This window comes from Salmo salar, chromosome 14 (assembly GCF_965601325.2).
Source record: "Salmo salar chromosome 14, fSalSal1, whole genome shotgun sequence".
In the NCBI taxonomy this organism is placed as follows: domain Eukaryota; kingdom Metazoa; phylum Chordata; class Actinopteri; order Salmoniformes; family Salmonidae; genus Salmo; species Salmo salar.
Genome location: NC_138304.1, coordinates 33,860,014 through 33,885,759, shown reverse-complemented (window position 1 = coordinate 33,885,759; position 25,746 = coordinate 33,860,014). Strand labels below are relative to the sequence as shown.

Here is a 25,746-nt window from a genome sequence, read left to right as displayed (position 1 = left end):
GATTTATGTGATCAGGGTTCTCGCTCCCTGCTTCAGACCTGTGAGTCAGGTTGAGCCGAACACAGATGCCTCTGAGTATTAATGAGCCTATCCATCAAACTCCACCTCAGAAGACAGCAGATCTGGGTTTAAATACTATTTGAAGACTTTTAAATACTTTTAATGTTCGCTTTAGCCTGCCTAGAGGGCCAGATGGGAGGGATTTATTGTGTTGTGAATATTCTATTGGATCCATTGCGCCAGCCAAGCTAAATCATGCCCTGATAAAGTATTTGAAATTGCTTCAAATAGTATTTGAACCCAGGTCTGGAAGACAGCCGCTATGTGATACAATGATTGGGCAGTGTGAGATAGGATCACTTTGATAATTAAACAAGGGGTTAGGAAATTTACTTTGGGCCGATCTACAAACATCTCTGTTTAAATGTTTGGAGACTCATGCAATCTTTTTGCTTAATTTCAGATGGAATACTTCATAAGACCTATCAGAAAGGGCATGTACACACCCGAACGCGCACACACACACACGCGCACACACGTACTGTACAAAACACACACACACCTTTGCTACAGATATAAAATGCTTACTGTAGCATTACAGTAAAATGTACATGACACCAAAAATAAGTCACAGATTCACATTTGTAAAACCAGGCAGTAGGATATATTTTAGTTTCTCTAATAATGACTACAACAGTGTCCAGGGAGAGACAATATCATTGAAGCGTTTGTACTTAATACGGTAACACATTTATATTTAGCTCTTGGCTGAGATACATCTCTGCCATCTGCCAGCATCTTTCTACTTGATACTGTTTCTTCTCCAGTGAATTCCTGCACCCAGAAACATTCCTTCACTACTTGCAGAGGAAATAATTATTCCTGGTGCCCTGATATTTCTCTCCCAGACTCCTCAATATTATCGCACCAATATCTAACTCATTAACGGAAACATCTGCCGTTTTCCCAACTGCTGTAGTCATGCTGTGACAGGGCTCATGCTTCCTCTCTCTCTCTCTCTCTCTCTCTCTCTCTCTCACACACACACACACACACACACACACACACACACACACACACACACACACACAAACGCGACCACACACACACACACACACACACACACACACACACACACACACACACACACACACAAACGCGACCACACACAAATCAAATGTATTTGTCACATGCTTCGTAAACAACAGTGAAATGTTTACTTACGGGTTCTTTTCCAACAACGCAGAGTTAAAGATACAATTTATTTTTTTAAATAATGTGAAAATGTATGCATGCACATGTTATCATATTTTATTGGTTGCATACACATATTTAGCATATTTTATTGCTGGTGTCGAGAAATGCTTGTGTGCCTAGCTCCAACAGGGCAGTAATATCTAACAATACACAAAGAAAAACACACAAATCTAAAAGTAAATGAATGGAATAAAGAAATATAGCAATATTAGGACAAGCAATGTTGTATTCCGGAGTGTGTGTGTGTGAATATATAAATATACACACATACAGTACCAGTCAAAAGTTTGGACACACCTACTCATTCAAGGGTTTTTCTTTATTTTTTATTATTTTCTACATTGTAACATCAAAACTATGAAATAACACATATGGAATCATGAAGTAACCAAAAAATAAATAAATCTATATTTTATATTTTAGGTTCTTCAAAGTAGCCCCCCTTTGCCTCGATGACAGCTTTGCACACTCTTGGCATTCTCTGAACCAGCTTCACCTGGAACGCTTTTCCAACAGTCTTGAAGGACTTCCCACATATGCTGAGCACTTGTTGGCTGCTTTTCCTTCAAGCTGTGGTCCAACACATCCCAAACCATCTTAATTGGGTTGAGGTTGGTGATTGTGGAGGCCAGGTCATCTTATGCAGCACTCCATCACTCTCCTTCTGGTCAAATAGCCTTTACACAGCCTGGAGGTGTTTTTTTGGTCATTGATTGTCCAGTTGGAAAAAAATGACAGTCCCACTAAGCGCAAACCAGATGGGATGGCGTATTGCTGCAGAATGCTGCGGTAGCCATGCTGGTTAAGTGTGCCTTGAATTCTAAATAAATCACTAACAGTGTCACCAACAAAGCACCCCCACACCATCACACCTCCTCCTCCATGCTTCACGGTGGGAACCACACATGCGGAGATCATCCATTCACCTACTTTGCGTCACACAAAGATACGGCAGTTGGAACCAAAAATCTCAAATTTAGACTCATCAAACCTAAGGACAGATTCCCACCGGTCTAATATCCATTGCTCGTGTTTCTTGGCCCAAGCAAGTCTCTTCTTCTTATTGGTGTCCTTTAGTAGTGGTTTCTTTGAAGCAATTTGACCATGAAGGCCTGATTCACGCAGTCTCCTCTGAACCATTGATGTTGAGATGTGTCTGTTACTTGAACTCTGTGAAACATTTATTTGGGGTCAATTTCTGAGGCTGGTAACTCTAATTAACATCCTCTGAAGCAGAGGTAATTCTGGGACTACCTTTCCTCATGAGATCCAGTTTCATTATAGCGCTTGATGGTTTTTCCGACTGCACTTGAAGAAACATTCAAAGTTCTTGAAATGTTCCGTATTGATTGACCTTCATATCTTAAAGTAATGATGGATTGTCGTTTCTCTTTACTTACAGTATTTGAGCTATCTTCTGTATACCACCCTGTATTCCACCCCTATTCCACAAATTAACTTTTAACAAGGCACAGCTTGTTAAAATGCATTCCAGGTGAATACCTCATGAAGCTAGTTGAGAGAATACCAAGAGTGTGCAAAGCTGTCATCATGGCAAAGGGTGGATACTTTGAAGTATCGCAAATATTGAATATATTTTGATTTGTTTAACACTTTTTGGTTACTACATGATTCCAAATGTATTATTTCATAGCTATGTCTTCACTATTATTCCATAATATAGAAAATTGTGAAAATTAAGAAAAACCCTTGAATGAGTAGGTGTGTCCAAACTTTTGACTGGTACTATATACTGTATATACACTACCATTCAAAAGTTTGGGGTCACTTAGAAATGTCCTTGTTTTTGAAAGAAAAGCACATTTTTTGTCAATTAAAATAACATCAAATTGATCAGAAAAACAGTGTAGACATTGTTAATGTTGCAAATGACTACTGTAGCTGGAAACAGCAGATTTTTAATGGAATATCTACATAGGAGTGCAGAGGCTCATTATCAGCAACCTTTGCCCCTGTGTTCCAATGGCACGCTGTGTTAGCTAATCCAAGTTTATAATTTTAAAAGGCTAAGTGATCATTAGAAAACCCTTTTGCAATTGTGTTAGCACAGTTGAAAACTGTTGTCCTGATTAAAGAAGCATTAAAACTGGCCTTCTTTAGACTAGTTGAGTATCTGGAGCATCAGCATTTGTGGGTTCGATTTCAGGCTCAAAATGGCCAGAAACAAAGAAATTTCTTCTGAAACTCGTCAGGCTATTCTTGTTCTGAGAAATGAAAGCTATTCCATACAAGAAATTGTCAAGAAACTGAAGATCTCGTACACCGCTGTGTACTACTCCCTTCACAGAACAGCGCAAACTGGCTCTAACCAGAATAGAAAGAGGTTTGGGAGGCTATAAATATAATCAATATGTATTCTATATTATAGAAACCAGAAATGTAAGCAGTTCCGCAACATAAACAGTCTCCCATTAATCAAAGTCCCACATTCATACAATATCACACAGTCCCTAAAACTAGGCCCTGAAAGTCTCCCTCCATGTTCCTCCTAGTTTGATTTGACTAGTTTGATTTGTCCTTCTCCAGGCTCCTTTTCATCTCATTTTACTTAAAGTGGCACTCCAGTCTCCTTTTCAAGTAATTTAACAGCTGATTTACTTAACAAAAGGCACATCTCAATAGGTGGTCCAGGTAAGTCATGACATGGTTCAAGTATGGTGGTCCTTTCCTCTTTTGTTCTCTATTGCTCCTCTATTGTTCCTTAAGAAACCCCTTGAATTCCCTACTCCTTGAAGTCTGCGGTTGTCTAAAAAACAAAACAAAAAATGTACCCTTTAGTGTGTGTACTTTACTATTTATTTATACAAAAATCGCTGGATGACGTCTTGAACAAAAGGCACATCTCAATAGGTGCATCAGGTCAGACATGACAGATGGGGTGGTGTGTAGTGGTAGTGGGTCAGCTGTTTGTTCACCCACACCCGCCCACAATTGCTAATAACCCATCCGCAACCGCCCTAATATATGTGATAAAGTGAAAATCTGAAGCTCACACCCGACCCTAACCTGGAAATATAGAAAATGCGCTGTATGCTACAGTCAGAGACGGCAGAAATATTTTTTGGGGCCCAATTTAGATATGGTCTGCTTATACTTTCCAACATTTTAGTAGGCTATTTGTTAGTCAACTTGTCTATAATTAGATACATGCATCGTCTCTTCTGTCATTACTTGTTGCAGTATAAGACTAAATAAACTCTTGCTCATCCAGAATAATGTCATAAATCGATAGAATGCTTCAATCTAGTTGACATCAGTCAAGTTCTCTGTCATCTCTGGTTCTTTCGTTTAGGGACCGAGGAAAAAGCCAATAATTAATTTTTTTTTAAACATTTCTAAAGGACATCAGTTTGACGGGTTCTAAGTAAATAGAAACCCGTGAAAATGACCATACATGTTTCTGATAAGATTTTAGTTTGGCATGGATGCATATTTTATTGAAATACTGTCAGCTTTTATGATGCTGATAATGATAGCACTTCTACAGATGTTCTATGCATTCACATTCTCTCAAGATGCTGAAAGAAAGAAACCATATTTCTCCACTCATGTTCCTGAGTCAAAATGTACATTTGGTGTAGAATGTTACTGCAAGAAATGATTTATTCTGCAGAAGTTCATATTAAGGCTATGTGAGAGGAATTACAATTGGTGTCCAGATTTCATTTTCCATTTAACACATCTGAACAGTAGACCTAGGCAACAGTTCCCTTGACATGCCAAAAGCCAACTTGAAGAGTGCTTTGTGACTTTTGAATTTGTATGGCACCTCACAATCATCACACACTGCTATCATCCTCTTTTACCACTTCACAAATCTTTCCCAAACATTACTTTTCTGGCCCTCCCTTCTCTTTATTTTCAACTCTACATTTCACAGCTTTTCTCTTATTGAATTAACTCTGACAATGTCCTTTTTGCCTCAGTGGATCGATGTTAACTTTTTCTGCCTGTTCCCAAAAGCATTTGGTGATTGGCGTGTAGGCTATTTGACACATGTACAGTTAGGCCCTAAAGTTTAGGCTTATGCACTAATGCCAGACAGCCTAAAATAATGAAAGAAAACCTCAAAGTAGCCTATAGATATAAATTGCACAAGAATGATACATTCATGGATTGTTTTCTCTTATTCCATTCTTTATTCAATCTATTTATTAATTACCGTAAACTCGCCCGCCCCGATGATATAACTGCGGATTATGAGTCAACCCGCGCATCACTAGTGGTGTGCCTTTCTTTTTTTGTTCTCTATTGCCCCAATATTGTTCCTCAAGCAAGGGGAAGCTGATGACATCACATTTGACCTGTATTTATACTTGGGATATTGCTTTTCAACAGGAAAAGTTAAAAAAAAATCGATCAAGGACTTTTTACCGTGGGTGACTCCGGGTATGTTTTGAACGTGTTCTCTAGGTCAGTGAGATGTGTTTCACACATAATTGGCCATAATGATTGCGGGTCTGGGCTTCCGGTGCTCAATGGTACACCCGATGACCGCATCCGCTGTACTGACAGGGTGGACAAGATCTGAAAATGAATGTAGTCCTGCTTTTCTGTGTCTTTTTGCATAGCCTCTATGTTATACCGATCACACTATACAGTGCATTTGGAAAGTATTCAGACCCCTTGACCTTTTCCACATTTTGTTACATTACAGCCTTATTCTAAAATGGATTAAATTGTTATTTTTCCCTAAACAATCGTCACACAATATACCATAATGAAAAAACAAAAACAGGTTGGTAGAAATGTTTGCTAATTTATTAAAAATAAAAAACAGAAATATCACATTTACATAAGTATTCAGACCCTTTACTCAGTACTTCGTTGAAGCACCTTTGGCAGCAATTTCAGCCTTGAGTCTTCTTGGGTATGGCACTATAAGCTTGGAACATCTGTATTTGGGGAGTTTCTCCCATTCTTCTCTGCAGTTACTCGCAAGCTCTGTGAAGCATGGTGGTGGCAGCATCATACTGCACAGCTATTTTCAGGTCTTTCCAGAGATATTTGATTGGGTTCAATTCCGGGCTCTGGCTGGGCCACTCAAGGACATTCAGAGGCCACACCTGCGTTGTCTTGGCTGTGTGCTTAGGGTCGTTGTCCTGTTGGAAGGTGAACCTTCACCCCAGTCTGAGTTCCTTAGCACTCTGGAGCAGATTTTCATCAAGGATCTCCCTGTACATTGTTCCGTTCATCATTCCCTCGATCCTGACTAGTCTCCCAGGCCCTGCCGCTGAAAAACATCCCCACAGCATGATGCTGCCACCACCATGCTTCACCGTAGGGATTGTGCCAGGTTTCCTCCAGACGTGACGCTTGGCATTCAGGCCAAAGAGTTCAATCTAGGTTTCATCAGACCAGATAATCTTGTTTCTCATTATCTGAGAGTCCTTTAGGTGCCTTTTGAAAAACTCCAAGCGGGTTGTCATGTGCCTTTTACTGAGGAGTGGCTTCCATCTTGCCACTCTACCATAAAGGCCTGATTGGTGGAGAGCTGCAGAGATTGCTGTCCTTCTGGAAGGTTCTCCCATCTCCACGGAGGAACTCTGGTGCTCTGTCAGAGTTACCATTGGGTTCTTGGTCACCTCCCTGACCAAGACCCTTCTCCCCCGATTGCTCAGTTTGGCCGGGCAACCAGCTCTACGAAGAGTCTTGGTGGTTCCAAATGTCTTACATTTAAGAATGATGGAGGCCACTGTGCTCTTGGGGAACTTCAATGCTGCAGAAATGTTTTGGAACCCTTCCCCAGATTTGTGTCTCGACACATTCCTGTCTCAGAACTCTACGGACAATTCCTTCGAGCTCATGGCTTGGTTTTTGCTCTGACATGCACTGTCAACTGTGGGACCTTTTATTGACAAGTGTGTGCCTTTCCAAATCATGCCCAATCAATTGAATTTCTGCCTCCAATCATGTTGTAGAAACATCTCAAGGATGATCAATGGAAACAGGATGCACCTGAACTCAATTTCGAGTGTCATAACAAAGGGTCTGAATGTTTAGGTAAATAGGGTTTTTACAATTTTTATTTGTAATAAATTAGCAACAATGTCTAAAAACCTGTTTTTGCTTTGTCATTACGGGGTATTGTGTGTAGATTGATGAGGAAAGACATTCATTTAATCCATTTTAGAATAAGGCTGTAACGTAACAAAATCTGGCAAAATGGAAGGGGTCTGAATACGTTCCCGAATGCACTGCATGATTGTGTGCATGTAGATATGGTTGTCCTTGCTCAATAGAACCATTGGACGTCTTTCAGTGATGTTCCTATCAGCGGATTCATTGCTAGATATACTGAACAAAAATATAGACGCAACATGCAACAATTTCAAAGATTTTACTGAATTACAGTGCTTATAAGGAAATGAGTCAATTGAAATAAATTCATTAGGCCCTAATCTATGGCTTTCACATGACTGGGATTACAGATATGCCTCTGTTGGTCACAGATACCTTTAAAAAAAAAAGGTAGGGGTGTGGATCAGAAAACCAGGCAGTATCTGGTATGACCACCATTTGTGTTGTGCAGCACAATACATCTCCATTGCATAGAGTTGATCAAGCTGTTGATTGTGGCCTATGGAATATTGTCCCACTTCGCTTCAGTGGCTGTGCGAAGTTGCTGGATATTGGTGGGAACTGAAACGCGCTGTCGTAAAAGTCAATCCAGAGCATCCGAAACATGCTCAATGGGCGACATATCTGGTGAGTATGCAGGCTGTGGAAGAACTGGGACATTTTCAGCTTCCAGGAATTGTACACAGATCCTTGCGACATGAGTCTGTATGCATTATCATGCTGAAACATGAGGTGATGGAGGCTGACGAATGGCACGACAATGTGCCTCAGGATCCCGTCACGGTATGTCTGTGCATTCAAATTGCCATCGATAAAATGGAATTATGTTTGTTTTCTGTAGCTCATGCCTGCCCACACCATAACCCCACTGCCACCAAGGAGCACTCTGTTCATAATGGTTGACATCAGCAGGCCGGTTGGACGTAGTGGCAAATTCTAAAACGACGTCAGATGCGGCTTATGGTAGATAAATGAATATTCAATTCTCTGGCAACAGCTCTGGTGGACAATCCTACAGTCAGCATGCCAATTGCATTCACCCTCAAAACCTGAAAGATCTGTGGCATTGTGTCGTGTGACAAAACTGCACATTTTAGAGTGGCCTTTTATTGTCCCCTGCACGAGGTGCACCTGTGTAATGATTATCCTGTTTAATCAGATACTTGATATACCACACCTGTCAAGTGGATGGATTATCTTGGCAAAAGAGAAATGTTCACTTACAGAGATGTAAACACAGTTGTACACAGAATTTGAGAGAAATTACCTTTTCGTAAATATACAACATTTCTGGGATATTTTATTTCAGCTCTTGAAATATGGGACCAGCACTACATGTTGCGTTTATGTTTTTGTTCAATGTACAGTACCAGTCAAACGTTTGGATACACTTACTCATTCAAGGGTTTTTCTTTATTTTGACTATTTCTACATTGTAGAATAATAGTGAAGACATCACAACTATGAAATAACACATATGGAACCATGTAGTAACCAAAAAAGTTTGAAACAAATTTAAATATATTTTAGATTTGAGATTCTTCAAAGTAGCCTTTGCCTTGATGACAGCTTTGCACACTCTTGGCATTCTCTCAACTAGCTTCATGAGGTAGTCACCTGGAATGCATTTCAATTAACAGGTATAGCTTGTTAAAAGTTAATCTGCAGAATTTCTTTCCTTCTTAATGCCTTTGAGCCAATCAGATGTGTTGTGACAAGGTAGCGGTGGTATACAGAAGATAGCCCTATTTGGTAAAAGACTAAATCCATAGCATGGCAAGAACAGCTCAAATAAGCAAAGAGAAACAACAGTCCATCATTACCTTAAGACATGAAGGTCAGTCAATGCGGAAGATTTCAATAACTTTTAAAGTTTCTTCAAGTGCAGTCGCAAAAACCATCAAGCACTATGATGAAATTGGCTCTCATGAGGACCGCCACAGGAAAGGAAGACCCAGAGTTTCCTTTGCTGCAGAGGATACGTTCATTAGCGTTACCAGCCTCAGAAATTGCAGCCCAAATAAATGCTTCACAGAGTTCAAGTAACAGACACATCTCAACATCAACAATTCAGAGGAGACTGCGTGAATCAGGCCTTCATGGTCAAATTACTGCAGAGAAACCACTACTAAATGGCACCAATAAGAAGAATAGACTTGCTTAGGCCAAGAAACACGAACAATGGACAGTAGACTGGTGGAAATATGTCCTTTGTTCTGATGATTCCAAATGTAAGATTTTTTTGTGTCTTTGTGAGACGCAGAGTAGGTGAACTGATGATCTCCCCGTGTGTGGTTCCCAATGTGAAGCATGGAGGAGGAGGTGTGATGGTGTGGGGGTGCTTTGCTGGTGACAGATTTATTTAGATTTCAAGGCACACAGAACCAGCATGGCTACCACAGCATTCTGCAGCAATACGCCATCCAATCCAACTTAGTTGGACTATCATTTGTTTTCAACAGGACAATTATCCAACACACCTCCTGGCTGTGTAAGGGCTATTTGACCAAGAAGGAGAGTGATGGAGTGCTGCATAAGATGACCTGGCCCCCACAATCACCCGACCTCAACCCAATTGAGATGGACCGCAGAGTGAAGGGAAGCAGCCAACAAGTGTTAAACATATGTGGGAACTCCTTCAAGACTGTTGGAAAAGCATTGAGAGAAGGCCAAGCTGTCATTTATTTGTACCTTTATTTAACTAGGCAAGTCAGTTAAGAACAAATTCTTATTTTCAATGACAGCCTAGGAACAGTGGGTTAACTGCCTGTTCAGGGTCAGAATGACAGATTTGTACCTTGTCAGCTCAGGGATTTGAACTTGCAGACTTTCAGTTACTAGTCCAACGCGCTAACCACTAAGCTACCTTGCCACCCCAGGAATCTGTGTCATCAAGGCAAAAGGTTTGAAGAATCTCAAATATAAAATATATTTTGATTTGTTTAACACTTTTTTAATAGTTTTGATATCTTCACTATTATTCTACAATGTAGAAAACAGTCACACAAAAAAGGAGTAGGTGTCCAAACTTTTAAATGGTAATGTATATCAATCAATCATTGTCCCAATTGGGAAATTCACATTTTAGTCATTTAGCAGACGCTCTTATCCAGAGCAACTTACAGTAGTGAATGCATACATTTTATGCATTTTTCATACATTTTTTTTTTGTTGTACTGGTCCCCCATGGGAATCAAACCCACAACCCTGGCGTTGCAAACACCATGCTCTACCAACTGAGCCACACGGGACATTTGTTGTGCAGTCACGTTTCAGCAATAAAAACAATATTAAAAACAGTGACAACCATACAACAGATATGCACATAAGATAAATAATGAGCTCGGTTTCAGTCTTAAAATCATATTGGTCTAAAAGGTGACATGTGGGGGGGTGATTCCTGCTCTGGCCTCATCGTGCATTGTCCATTCACAATGAATGCCGGAACCTTGTGTTACACTATGAGCAGACAAATAAACAGGGAGTTGAAACTTCCTGATTCTACCAGTGAAATGCGCTTGTTCTAGGTTGGGTTGAGGAGATTTTTAATGTTTATGACAAAACATAATGTTGTTAATATAATAATGACTGTATACAGTGGCAGAGCTAAGATGAATTGTCCCTTTAACCTTAGCTCCATGATGCACGTTAGACGAGTCATCTGAATTCATTCACCTCTTACTGTATCTCCTCACTACTGTCAGATCATCAGGCAGAGGAGAGGAGGAGGAGGAGGAAGAGGAGGAGGAGAAGATGAGAAATGAGAAGGAGAGGAGGAGAAGGAGAAGGAGAGGATGAGAAAGGAGTAGGAGAGGATGGGAAGGATGAGAAGGAGGAGAAGGAGGAGAGATGAGACAGAGGAGAGGAGGAAAAATGAGTAGGAGATGAGATGGAGGAGAAAGAGGAGTAGGTGGAGAGGAGAAGGAAGAGGGAGAAGGGAAGGAGGAAGGAGAGGAGAAGTGGGAGAAGGAGGAGGAGGAGAGGATTCATGCAGCCAGAACCTGCCTGAGACAGAGAGAGGAGATCTTCATGAATCTTTAATCAGGCTCCTCTATACTTAGGCCTTCTCAGCTTCTCCAATTTCGGACATTTAGATGAAATCTGCTCTTCATATTGTGAGGACGTGATAAGCCAAGGTCAGCACACTGACTAACCACAGACACATAAAAACCTGCTTCTTCTGACCCCTCTATATGCATCAGTTTGCTTAGTACTGTAAGTGCTGTATTTATCTCACTTCATTTAGCTCAACAGCAAACAGCATTATAATTATTTTTAGAGTTCTGGAAGTGAAAAGAATAATGCTCCATTACAATACCTACAAAACCCAATTTTTAATTGTCTGTCTTAATGGACTTACTATACACGGATTCAAATACTTGCCTATTATTTCTATGTGAATGGTGACAATGCATGGAACACTAGAGGAGTCTGTGTCGGCACGCGTTTAACAGTGGGGAATCATTTTTCAATTTAGACCTTTGTCTCCCCACACAGAACCTTAATGGCCACGGTGAGGCGTCTATGTAATTATGATAAGTCATTTGCCTCTCAGTTTCACTTCTGCTGCTGTACAAAGACACTGCACTGCATGACAAACTCCTCCTGGTTCTAGGCTTTCATCACTCAAATCAATGGCCCATTTCATCGAAATACAATCCTTCCCCTGTCTCCGCAGCAGGACGATTAAGTTCCATTCAAATTCTGCTGACATGATTTTATCTCCTCTGCAGGGGGTTGTGGGTAAAGAAAAAACCTGAACCAGACAGAAATGACAGGTGAAATGTTGGAGAAAATAAATGTTCCTCAGCTTACTGTAAATCAAAATGCTGTGTTGTAAAAGAACATAAAATGTACCTGAAATGTTTTAAGTTCCTAAGATACAGTAGTTTAAATATCTGAGTGCTTGTCTTAGTTACTGCTGACAAAGCCTTCGAGATGATTAAAAGATTTCCATGGGCTTTTTCAAAAGAATAACAGTGATATATTGAAACCTCTACTGTACTGGAAATCAGCATATGTTTGCTTCATAATGCATGATGAATGGGCTCAGAAGAGATTTGGTCCGGCCATCTGACACCTTAACAGTTTGCATTTCAGAGCAGATACAATTTTAGAAATAGCTAGTATTCCCAACTGTTAAGAAAAAATGACCATAAAATGAGGGACAAAAACTTGTGGCAACTGTTTAAAAAAGTGGTTTGGCATTGCACCATATAGGGATTGGCATCACACCGTAGGAACTGGCATTGCCTACTAGGGATAATATTCACGCCTGAGACAGAAAAATTCACACTTTGTCTCGTACCTGAATTTTAATCACCCCAGAGCTACGTACAATATTCCTTTAATCAACATGCCAGGAATGTTTTCCAACAATGCCAAATGCTTAATCCTAATGAGCAGCTTGTGAATTTTAATCATCTACTCCACAATTTGAAAAGGAAGACATATTTAACATATTTGTTAACCTATTTGTTAACATATTTTGAATGTTTAAGTCATATTTACCCCAAAGGGTATTACTGTACTGTACAATACGTAGTCTGCATCTACTGAGCTCATTTACTTTTTTTATTCTCATATTTTCTTATTGTTGAAGCGTTATTGAGAGGGAACCCACAAGTAAACATTTTGTTGCACTGTGTATACCATATGTATCCTGTGCGAGAATAAACTTGAACTTGAACTTAAGGTGTGGTGGGCATCTCTTCTCATGACCGCTTTGGACACAGCTGGAATGACGTAGAACAAAATCAATCTTGGCCACAACAAATGTCCTAATTTAAATCTCCTGACATTCATAAACATCATTCATAAACATAAATTAAATGATAATTAAACTCACCATCTGGTATATCTTCAAAACCATCTCTTGAAGCAACAAACTACTTGAATTACTACAATTAAACAAAAAGACCCCCTACAGACTTTAAAAGTGCCAACACAATTATATTACCTTATATTCAAATGTATTCATAACTTAAGCAAGAGACAGGATCCTCTTTCAAAGAATTAATTACAATCCATCGCCTGGGTGCTTAGGCTCGGTAAGGCTTTAATTCGTCAACTCATTGACAGCATCTGTCTGGTTTTAATATATTTCATAACTGAGTGTACCCAATTAGATCCCTGATTTAGATATATTATAACATTGTTGGAAATGTTATGTAGCTCTTTCTATCTGGAATTCTGGAGACTCGGAAAGATCAATAGTCCTCCGTGGATCAGTGCTTACTACTTTACTCTGACAGATCCCCTTCAGTTAAAGCCGCTGATACCCCTAGACTGCCTCTGAGACTGCCCCATCCATCCATTCTTACCGTTGTAAAGTTCTCCGGACCGCACTCCCTTCCTCTGTATTTGCAGTCGAGCAGCATCTCGTCTATGTTGTGACTCGTCCGCTGCACAAACTCCAGCATGTTGAATGTCTTGCTGGGGAAGAACTTACTGTTGTCTGTGGGCTTCCCCAGTGCAGCCAGGAAGTCATCAAAGTCTCCCTGCTCCACGCCAAGCATCCCGGCCATCCAGAACAGGTCATTCCTCGTCATCTGGGACTTACGGAAGCTGTTATAGTTACAGAGAGTAATGGCTGGGAAGGGCATGACAGGGCTGTCCATCTCATCCAGGATGGTGACGTGGGGGTACTGGTAGTACAGCATCACCATTCCTGCCACCTGGTAGAGGAAGGAAGACAGGGAGCTGGTGAACGCGACGGACCAGAGAAGACGCCGGATGGTCACCCCGCCGGGAAGGAAGATGTGGCTGAGGCCGTGGAGGGTGCAGTTGGCCCCGAACACCGTGATGTCAGAGGGCCCCCGGGGCTGCTCTTCTTCCTCTGTCGGGGAACCCATCCTCCTAAATCAAGTAGTGAATTTGATTTGATTTTTGATTTGAATGTAGGAGTTCCTTCACAACCACAAGGTCTGCTCTGTTGGCCTGGGAAAGCTCTAAAAGACAGTTCCATTCAACCACAACTTCTGCTACTGTACACAAACTCCTGGTGCTCCTGTGAAGCTCAGAGAGACCGTTGGTGGCAGGGAGGTTGTCCAAAAGTAAAAGGGGCGAAGGCAATAGAACCAGGAAGGGTCCAGTTTCCCCAGCACCCAAGGGAGAACAAGGGGTGGGTTATCATCAGAAGCAGGAAAGGAGAAATGGATTGCTGAATCAGCCAATCCTTTGCGAGATCTTAGAGGGCACATTGAAGAGCAGGAGATAGAGTTTCATTAGGATATGAGACATAGGGCTGGGTGGGGCAGAGGGTTCAATCAGAGACACAGACTCCACAGCAATGACGCACATTGAATTGAATTATAGGAGATACGGGACTAGAAATTCACAGGCGGCACATATAAGAAAGTACTATATGCCTAGAAGAAACGTAAAGAAACGTCTTTGGATCTCAATGTTCTCTGCATGATGTGGCTACAAGGCCATGATCAACATGGAGTTATGTTATTGAATAGACAGACACTGGAATTCATATTTTTACTGGCAGCATAACGGTACTATGCTACAGAATACAGGAGAAGTTAGGTATCAATATTTGAATAAATGTATCATTTAGATATTTTTTATTTTTTGCTTCTTCAATGATTTTAACAAGTCATCTGTCTGGCCTGACTCATCTAGCAAACCAGTTCCATCCAATGACTTTAAGGCTGTTCCACAATCTAATGAAAAAAAACATGTCTGCATCGCCTGTATGCTTCTCCAAAACCAAAACGTCAACTAGAGGGAGCTGGACTCTTAACTTTGCTCAGCAGTTTACAGCGTGTCTTATTCTGCAGTCTCCCTACAGCATACATAATTAATGAACCTCCCTCCCTGCTACAGACGAAGGTAAGGTATAATGGGGACTAGGCCGATGTGATGCAAGTCTGGCTAAGGCATTATTATAGGCATCTGTTCCCATTCAAAATTTGATTTTGTGCAGACATGCTAGGGAAGATATTCAGGTTAAAGAAATGTTGAGGTTACTTAGGAGCTCTATAAAATCGTTTATGAGCTTTATGTTTTACCAAACATAACTATATATAGACATGTTCAATCTTTATTATTATTATTATGTTTATAATTGTAATTCAGTGTGATGTAGATCATAGGTGGGCAAGAGAATTTGGTCAAAGACCTTGGTGAACTGTATCAAATATACTCTTGTATTTGAAGAGCTAATGTTTGAGTTGGTTTTACAGCCACTGTGGTGAAGTGAATTTCCTGTGGAGAATTTCAACAGTGGGAAAGGGCTTAGAATAATCTCTGTTCCCTTTGTCCCAACACAGGGAACGGACAGGACTGTGCAGGAGGGTGGCTGTGAACACTATCTTTACAATAGTCAGAAAATAAATCCCATTCCACCTTGGGCTGGCAGCACAGACCATAGAGTTTGTATGAAAAGTGGTTGTAACTGAATGAAGGTTTAGGTGAGGGTTATCAGGGTTCCAATCAGAACGCTGTTGTGAACCCATAAATTATAGTATATGATTTTGGGTGACATGTTTACATTGAGTTGCTCTTATACCTGTGTAATAACGCTGTGAATACTCCAGTAAAAACATAACAGTGAAGCTGGCCTATACAACAGTAAGTACAATGAACAGAAATATAAACGCAACATGTAAAGTGTTGGTCACATGTTTCGTTGGTTGAAATAAAAGATCCCAGAAATGTTCCAGATGCACAAAAAGTTCATTTCTCTCAAATGTTGTGCACAAATCTGTTTACATCCCTTTTAGTGAGCATTTCCATCCACCTGACAGGTGTGGCATATCAAGAAGCTGATTAAACAGCATGATCATTACACAGGTGCACCTTGTGCTGGGGACAATAAAAGGCCACTATAAAATGTGTGGTTTTGTCACACAGAGCAATGCCACAGAAGTCACAAGTTATGAGGGATCATGCAATTGGCATAATGACTGCAGGAATGTCCACCAGAGCTGTTGCCAGAGAATGCAATATTAATTTCTCTACAAACGTTGTTTTAGAGAATTTGGTAGTATGTCCAACCGGGCACACAACCGCAGACCATGTGTAACCATGCCAGCCCAGGACCTCCACGTCCAGCTTCTTCACCTGTGGGATCACCTGAGGCCAGCCACCCGGATAGCTGATGAAACTGTGGGTTTGCACAACCAAATCATTTCTGCACAAACTGTCAGAAACAGTCTCAGGGAAGCTCATCTGAGTGCTTGTTGTCCTCACAAGGGTCTTGACCTGACTGTAGTTTGGCGTCATAACCAACTTCAGTGGGCAAATGCTCACCTTTGATGGCCACTGGCATGCTGGTAAAGTGTGCCCTTCACGGATGAATCCTGGTTTCAACTGTACCAGGCAGATGGCAGACAACGTGTATGGCGTCATGTGGGCGAGCAGATTGCTGATGTCAATGTTGTGAACAGAGTGCCACATGATGGCGGTGGGGTTATGGTATGGGCAGGCAAAGAACACAATTGCATTTTATCGATGGTAATTTCAATGTACAGAGTAACCGTGACAAGATCCTGAGGCCCATTGTCTTGCCATTCATCCGCCACAAACACCTCATGTTTCAGCATGATAATGCACGGCTCCATGTCGCAAGGACCTGCACACAATTCCTGGAACCTGAAAATGTCCCAGTTCTTCCATGGCCTGCATATTCACCAGACATCACCCATTGAGCATTTTTTTGGCATGCTCTGGATCGATATGTACTACAGCATGTTCCAGTTCCTACGAATTTCCAGCAACTTCCCACAGCCATTGAAGAGGAGTGGGACAACAATGAACAGCCCACAATCAACAGCCTGATCAATTCTATGCGAAGGAGATGTGTCGCGCTGCATGAGGCCAATGTTGGTCACACCAGATACTGACTGGTTTTCTGATCCACGCCCCTACCTTTTTTTGAAAGTTATCTTTGAACGACAAGTGCATATCTGTATTTCCAGTTAAAGTTGAAGTCGGAAGTTTACATACACCTTAGCCAATTACATTTAATCCCAGTAAAAATTCTCTCTCTTAGGTCAGTTAGGATCTCCACTTTATTTTAAGAATGTGAAATGCCAGAATAATAGTAGACAGAATTATTTATTTCAGCTTTAAGTTCTTTCATCACATTCCCAGTGGGTCAGAGGTTTACATACACTCAATTAGTTTTTGGTAGCATTGCCTTTAAATTGTTTAACTTGGGTCAAACGTTTTGGGTAGCCTTCCACAAGTTTCCCACAATAAGTTGGGTGAATTTTGGCCCATTCCTCCTGACAGAGCTGGTGTAACTGAGTCAGGTTTGTAGGCCTCCTTGCTCGCACACGCTTTTTCAGCTCTGCCAACACATTTTCAATGGGATTGAGGTCAGGGCTTTGTGATGGCCACTCCTATACCTTGACTTTGTTGTCCTTAACCTGTTGGGTCTAGGGGGCAGCATTTGCACGTCTGGATAAAAAAAATGTACCCGATTTAATCTGGTTACTAATCCTACCCAGTAACTAGAATATGCATATACTTATTATATATGGATAGAAAACACTCTAAAGTTTCTAAAACTGTTTGAATGGTGTCTGTGAGTATAACAGAACTCATTTGGCAGGCAAAACCCTGAGACATTTTCTGACAGGAAGTGGATACCTGATGTGTTGTATTGACTTTAAACCTATCCCATTGAAAAACACAGGGGCTTAGGAATATTTTGGCACTTCCTATTGCTTCCAGTAGATGTCACCAGCCTTTACAAAGTGTTTTGAGTCTTCTGGAGGGAGATCTGACCGAACAAGAGCCATGGAACGATGATGTCCCATTAGACACCTGGCGCGCGAGTTCATGTTGGGTACCCTCGTTCCAATACGTTATAAAAGAGTATGCATTCGTCCACCTTGAATATTATTCATGTTCTGGTTAAAAAAGGCCCTAATGATTTATGCTATACAACGTTTGACATGTTTGAACGAACGGAAATATATTTTTTCCCCTCGTTCATGACGAGAAGTCCGGCTGGCTTACATCATGTGCTAACGAGACGGAGATTTTTGGACATAAATGATGAGCTTTTTTTAACAAAACTACATTCGTTATGGACCTGTGATACCTGGAAGTGACATCTGATGAAGAGAATCAAAGGTAATGGATTATTTACATAGTATTTTCGATTTTAGATCTCCCCAACATGACGTCTAGTCTGTATCGCAACGCGTATTTTTCTGGGCGCAGTGCTCAGATTATTGCAAAGTGTGATTTCCCAGTAAGGTTATTTTTAAATCTGGCAAGTTGATTGCGTTCAAGAGATGTAAATCTATAATTCTTTAAATGACAATATAATATTTTACCAATGTTTTCTAATTTTAATTATTTAATTTGTGACGCTGACTTGACTGCCGGTTATTGGAGGGAAACGATTTCCTCAACATCAATGCCATAGTAAAACGCTGTTTTTGGATATAAATATGAACTTGATAGAACTAAAAATGCATGCATTGTCTAACATAATGTCCTAGGAGTGTCATCTGATGGAGATTGTAAAAGGTTAGTGCATCATTTTAGCTGGTTTTATGGTTTTGGTGACCCTGTCTTTGACTTGACAAAACATTACACACAACTCTTGTAAATGTACTGTCCTAACATACTCTAAATTTATGCTTTCGCCGTAAAACCTTTTTGAAATCGTAAAACGTGGTTAGATTAAGGAGATGTTTATCTTTCAAATGGTGTAACATAGTTGTATTTTTGAAAAATTTGAATTTTGACATTTATTTGGATTCAAATTTGCCGCTCTTGAAATGCACCTGCTGTTGATGGAGTGCACCACGGGTGGCACGCTAGCGTCCCACCTAGCCCCAAGAGGTTAAGCTATTTTGCCACAACTTTGGAAGTATGCTTGGGGTCATTGTCCATTTGGAAAACCTATTTGCGACCAAGCTTTAACTTCCTGACTGATGTCTGGGATGTTGCTTCACTATATCCACATAGTTGTCCTTCCTCATGATGCCATCTATTTTGTGAAGTGCACCAGTCCCTCCTGCAGCAAAGCACCCCCACAACATGATGCTACCACCCCATGCTTCACGGTTGGGATGGTGTTCTTCGGCTTGCAAGCCTCCCCCTTTTTCCTACAAACATAACGATGGTCATTATGGCCAAACAGTTCTATTTTTGTTTCATCAGACCAGAGGACATTTCTCCAAAAAGTACAATCTTTGTCCCCATGTGCAGTTGTAAACCGTAGTCTGGCTTTTTTATGGCAGTTTTGGAGCAGTGGCTTCTTCCTTGTTTCAGGTTAGGTCGATATAGGACTCGTTCTACTGTGGCTATAGATACTTTTGTACCTGTTTCCTCCAGCATCTTCACAAAGTCCTTTGCTGTTGTTCTGGGATTGATTTGCACTTTTCGCACCAAAGTACGTTCATGTCTAGGAGACAGAACGCGTCTCCTTCCTGAGCGTATGACGGCTGCGTGGTCCCATGGTGTTTATACTTGCGTACGATTGCTTGTACAGATGAACATGGTACATTCAGGCTTTTGGAAATTGCTCCCATGGATGAACCAGACTTGTGGAGGTCTACAAATCCACTGGTGCACCTCCAATTGACTCAAATTATGTCAATTAGCATATCAGAAGCTTCTAAAACCATGACATCATTTTCTGGAATCATTTTCAGCTTTTCCAAGCTGTTTAAAGGCACAATCAACTTAGTGTATTTAAACTTCTGACCCACTGGAATTGTGATACAGTGAATTGTAAGTAAAATAATCTGTCTGTAAACAATTGTTGGAAAAATGACTTGTGTCATGCACAAAGTAGATGTCCTAACCGACTTGCCAAAACTATAGTTTGTTAACAAGAAATTTGTGGAGTGGTTGAAAAACGAGATTTAATGACTCCAACATAAGTGTATGTAAATTTATGACTTCAACTGTATGTGAAATCCATAGATTAGGGCCTAATTTATTTATTTCAATGGACTGTTTTCCTTATATGAACTGTAACTCTGTAAAATCGTTGAAATTGTTGCATGTTGCATGCGTTTATATTTTCTGTTCAGTGTAGATCCGTTTAAACAGCAAACAGACACCACATACTTACTCCAAATGGGGCAACACTACTGTGTGTCTCCAGAATACTATCTTTGCAATTATGAGAGCAAACGTCACCCATGGGAGGCCTAATCCTGAGTTTGGGGTGATGTGAAAGCACATTTCAGTAATTAACCTCTGCACCCTGAGTGGAGTACAAGTCCCTGGGACTCTGTGATCGATAGGGCACCAAGAGTTTTTCACACGCTGGAAGTTAGCTATAGGTGCATGGTTAATACCCTGCCTCCAAACATCATCACATCAGTAGATTAGGACTTTTTTGCAGCAGGGCTGGCCGGCCAAACTCTTTTTTTATCTTCTTCCCTACAGTGGGGCGAGAGAAGCTGGAGCAGAGCTGCATTCACACGTGTGGAGATTACTGATCTCTTCGGAGACTAAGTGCCCCTTCTCATCATCCACTTTGTATCCCGGCCCAGCCATGCGATGGGAATGTCAGGGAGATCTGGTGTAGTGTATCTATAGCTGGCTGAGCACATGCTATAAGCAAACTACAATTTTCATAATGCTGAAAGGGCATTTGAATAAGCAGCATTGAGGGAGATGTTCTTTCTCTCTATTCTTTATATGATAATTGTTTTGTACAAGACCCCATCATCATCATCTGGAGAAACACCTTAGAAACTATGTGTCCCCAACCGTGCCCCCAACAGATTGTGTTTTTTGTTCGTTTATCTGCAATGTTTGTAACTTATTTCTTTACTATTTTTGTACATAATGTTGCTGCTACCATCTCTTATGACCGAAAATAACTTCTAGACATCAGGACTGTGATTACTCACCACGGACTAGAAGAATCCTTTTTCTTCTTTTAAGACTCTGACGAGCCCGAGGTGGAGGATATACGGCTCCCCCGGGAACAGGCCCCGACCCCAGAGATCTGCGTGAAGAGGAGGTCGGAGAAAGAGAGGCCGGAGGGCGGGCTGCCTTCTGAGGAGTAAGAGGCGATCGAATAAACCCCCACTCCCCTCAGTTCTGCTCCAAACATGCAATCTTTGGACAATAAAATGGACAAGTTATTGGGAAGATCGAACTACCAACGGGACACTAACAACTGTAACATCTTATGCTTCACGGAGTCATGGCTGAACGACAACAATATCAACATACAGCTGGCTGGTTATACGATGTACCGGCAGGATAGAAGAGCGGCGTCTGGGAAGACAAGGGGCGGCAGTCTATGTATCTTTGTAAACAACAGCTGGTGCACGATATCTAAGGAAGTCTCGAGCCATTGCTCGCCTGAGGTAGAGTTTCTCATGATAAGCTGCAGACCACATTACCTACCGAGAGAGTTCTCATCTATATTCTGTGTAGCTGTTTACATACCACCACAGTCAGAGGCTGGCACTAAGATAGCATTGAATGAGCTGTATTCCTCCATAAGCAAACAAGATAACGTTGACCCAGAGCTGGCGCTCCTAGTAGCCGGGGACTTTAATGCAGGGAAACTTAAATCAGTTTGACCTAATTTCTATCAAAGTGTTAAATGTGCAACCAGAGGGAAAAGAACTCTGGACCACCTATACTCCACACACAGAGATACATACAAAGATCTCTCTCGCCCTCCATTTGGCAAATCTGACCATAATTATATCTGGGGTTATATCCTGGGGTTTTATCCTGCCTGTTTGGCCCTGTCCGGGGGTATCATCGGATGGGGCCACAGTGTCTCCTGCCCCCTCCTGTCTCAGCCTCCAGTATTTATGCTGCAGTAGTTTATGTGTCGGGGGGCTAGGGTCAGTCTGTTATATCTGGAGTATTTCTTCTGTCTTATCCGGTGTCCTGTGTGAATTTAAGTATGCTCTCTCAAATTCTCTCTTTCTTTCTTTTTCTCTCTCGGAGGAACTGAGCCCTAGGACCATGCCTCAGGACTACCTGGCATGATGACTCCTTGTTTTCCCCAGTCCACCTGGCCGTGCTGCTGCTCCAGTTTCAACTGTTCTGCCTGTGGCTATGGAACCCTGACCTGTTCACTGTGATTACTATTATTTGACCATGCTGGTCATTTATGAACATTTGAACATCTTGGCCATGTTCTGTTATAATCTCCACCCGGCACAGCCAGAAGAGGACTGGCCACCTCTCATAGCCTGGTTCCTCTCTAGGTTTCTTCCTAGGTTTTGGCCTTTCTAGGGAGTTTTTCCACCGTGCTTCTACACCTGCATTGCTTGCTCTTTGGGGTTTTAGGCTGGGTTTCTGTACAGCACTTTGATATATCAGCTGATGTAAGAAGGGCTATATAAATAAATTAGATTTTGATATCTTCCTGATTCCTGCTTACAAGCAAAAATTAAAGCAGGAAGCACCAGTGACTAGATCAATAAAAAAGTGGTCAGATGAAGCAGATGCTAAGCTACAGGACTGTTTTGCTAGCACAGACTGAAATATGTTCCGGGATTCTTCCAATGGCATTGAGGAGTACATCACATCAGTCATTGGCTTCATCAATAAGTGCATTGATGACGTCATCCACACAGTGACCGTACGTACATATCCCATCCAGAAACCATGGATTACAGGCAGCATCCGCACTGAGCTAAAGGCTAGAGCTGCCGCTTTCAAGGAGCTGGACTCTAATTTATAAGCTTATAAGAAGCTTATAAGAAATCCCGCTATGCCCTCCGACGAACCATCAAACAGGTAAAGCGTCAATACAGGACTAAGATCGAGTCATACTACACTGGCTCTGACACTCGTCGGATGTGACAGGGCCTGTAAACCATTACAGACTACAAAGGGAAGCACAGCCGAGAGCTGCCCAGTGACACGAGCCTACCGAACGAGCTAAACTACTTCTACGCTCGCTTTGAGGCAAATAACACTGAAACATGCATGAGAGCACCAGCTGCACAGGAAGACTCTGTGATCACGCTCTCCGCAGCTGATGTGAGTAAGACCTTTAGACAGGTCGACATTCACAAGGCCCCAGGGCCAGACGGATTACCAGGACGTGTACTGTGAGCATGCGCTGACCAACTAGTGTCTTCACTGACATTTTCAACTTCACCCTGTCCGAGTCTGTAATATCAACATGTTTTAAGCAGACCACCATAGTGTCTGTGCCCAAGAACACTAAGGTAACCTGCCTAAATGACTACTGACCCATAGCACTCATGTCTGTAGCCATGAAGTGCTTTGAAAGCCAGGTCATGGCTTACATCAACACCATCATCCCAGAAACCCTAGACCCACTCCAATTTGCATACCGCCCCAACAGATCCACAGATGATGCAGTCTCTATTGCACTCCACACTGCTCTTTCCAACCTGGACAGAAGGAACACCTATGTGAGAATGCTATTCATTGACTCCTGCTCAGCGTTCAACACCATAGTGCCCTCAAAGCTCATCAATAAGCTACCCCCAGGTGGTAAGGGTAGGTAGCAACACATCCGCCACGCTGATCCTCAACACAGGGGCCCCTCAGGGGTGCATGCTCAGCCCCCTCCTGTACTCACTGTTCACTCATGACTGCACAGCCAGGCACGACTCCAACACCATCATTCAATTTGCAGATGACACAACAGTGGTAGGCCTGATCACCGACAGCCTATAGGGAGGAGGTCAGAGACCTGGCCGTGTGGTGCCAGGACAACAACCTCTCCCTCAACGTGATCAAGACAAAGGAGATTATTGTGGACTACAGGAAAAAGAGGAACGAGCACGCCCCCATTCTCATTGACGCGGCTGCAGTGGAGCAGGTTGAGAGCTTCCACATCACCAACAAACTAACATGGTCCAAGCACACCATGATAGTGAAGTCGTCACGACAAAACCTATTCCCCCTTAGGAGACTGAAAAGATTTGACATGGGTCCTCAGATCCTCAGAAGGTTCTACAGCTACACCATCAAGAGCACCCTGACTGGTTGCAACACTGCCTGGTAAGGAAACTGCTCGGCTTCCTACTGCAAGGCACTTCAGAGGGTAGTGCTAACGGCCCAGTACATCACTGGGGCCAAGCTTCCTGCCATCCAGGACCTCTATATCAGGCGGTGTCAGAGGAAGGCCCTGAAAATTGTCAGAGATTCCAGCCACCCTAGTCATAGACTGTTCTCTCTGCTACCACACGGCGAGCGGTACCGGAGTGCCAAGTCTAGGTCCAAGAGGCTTCTAAACAGGTTCTAATCCCAAGCCATAAGACTCCTGAACATCTAGTCAAATGGCTACCCAGACTATTCACATTGCCCCCCCCCCCCCCCTCTCCACACCACTGCCACTCTCTGTTGTCATCTATGCATAGTCACTTTAATTAACTCTACCTACATGTACATACTACCTCAACAAACCGGTACCCCCACACATTGACTCTGTACCGGTACCCCCCTGTTATTTTTTACTGCTATTCCTGTTACTTGTTACTTTTACCTCTTATTCTTATCCATATTTGTTGAAACTGCACTGCCGGTTAGGGGCTCGTAAGTAAGCATTTCACTACAACACAACACCTGTTGTATTCGGCGCATGTGACTAATAAAATTTGATTTGATTTGATCTATCTAGAACCTAAAAGGTTTCTCCAGCTGTCCCCATAGGAGAACCATTTGAAAAACCCTTTTCGGTTCCAGGTAGAACCCTTTTGGGTTCCATGTAGAGCCGTTTATACAGGGGGTTCTACATGGAACCCAAAAGGGTTCTGCCTGGAACCATAAAGGGTTCTACCTTGAACCAAAAAAGGTTATCCTATGGGACACCCGAAGAACCCTTTTGGAACCCTTTTTTCTAAGAGTTTACTGACTAAAAACCTTGAGTATGCATTTTAAAAAACGTATAATCCTAACTTCATGAACTACTCACCTACGGTATAAGAACCCTGTTCTCAGATGCGCTGCTAAAGTCAAAGCAGGGTAAATTAGCTCAATTAAAAAGTGCTGAAAAATATGATAATACACTTTTCACACCCTTGAATCTTATTGAGAAAATTATGAACAAATATGCAAAACAACAAATTAGAAGAAGAGCCAATAAGGCAAGATGAAAATGAAGACGGAGCTCAGCGAGTGTTCGACCCTCCCACTGGATACCTATACGTCAGCAAGCATCTGCTAATATCTCCTTCTTTCATGTTCAGATGACACCTCTACTGAATAAGTTGAGGTATTTTCCTTATCTTTTAAAGGTTCAAGCCACTTCCTGTCAGGACTCTAAATGGCAATTATTTGTGATCACACCCTATTGCAGGTCCTTTGGGATTTCAGTGTAGGAGGACGGAAGATACAGTGCCTTCAGAAAGTATTCACACCCCTTTATTTTTCCACATGTCATTGTGTTACAAAATGGGATTAAAATGTATTTAATTGTAATTTTTTGTCAACAATCTA

The 25,746-nt window shown here is 41.8% G+C and overlaps 1 protein-coding gene across 2 annotated transcripts in view; it reads right to left on the bottom strand.

Annotated features, from left to right (window-relative positions):
- The window catches only part of LOC106569349 (acid-sensing ion channel 1C), a 181,585-nt gene that overhangs the window by 53,827 nt on the left and 102,012 nt on the right, over positions 1-25,746 (bottom strand). Inside the window, exon 1 of one of the 2 annotated variants that reach the window (XM_014140643.3) lies at positions 13,683-14,402. The exons of the other annotated variant lie outside the window; for it this stretch is intronic. Coding sequence (XP_013996118.1) covers positions 13,683-14,213 — 531 coding nt within the window. The 5' untranslated portion in view covers positions 14,214-14,402. Of the gene's footprint in view, positions 1-13,682; positions 14,403-25,746 lie in introns of those variants that run through there. 2 annotated transcript variants of the gene reach the window in all.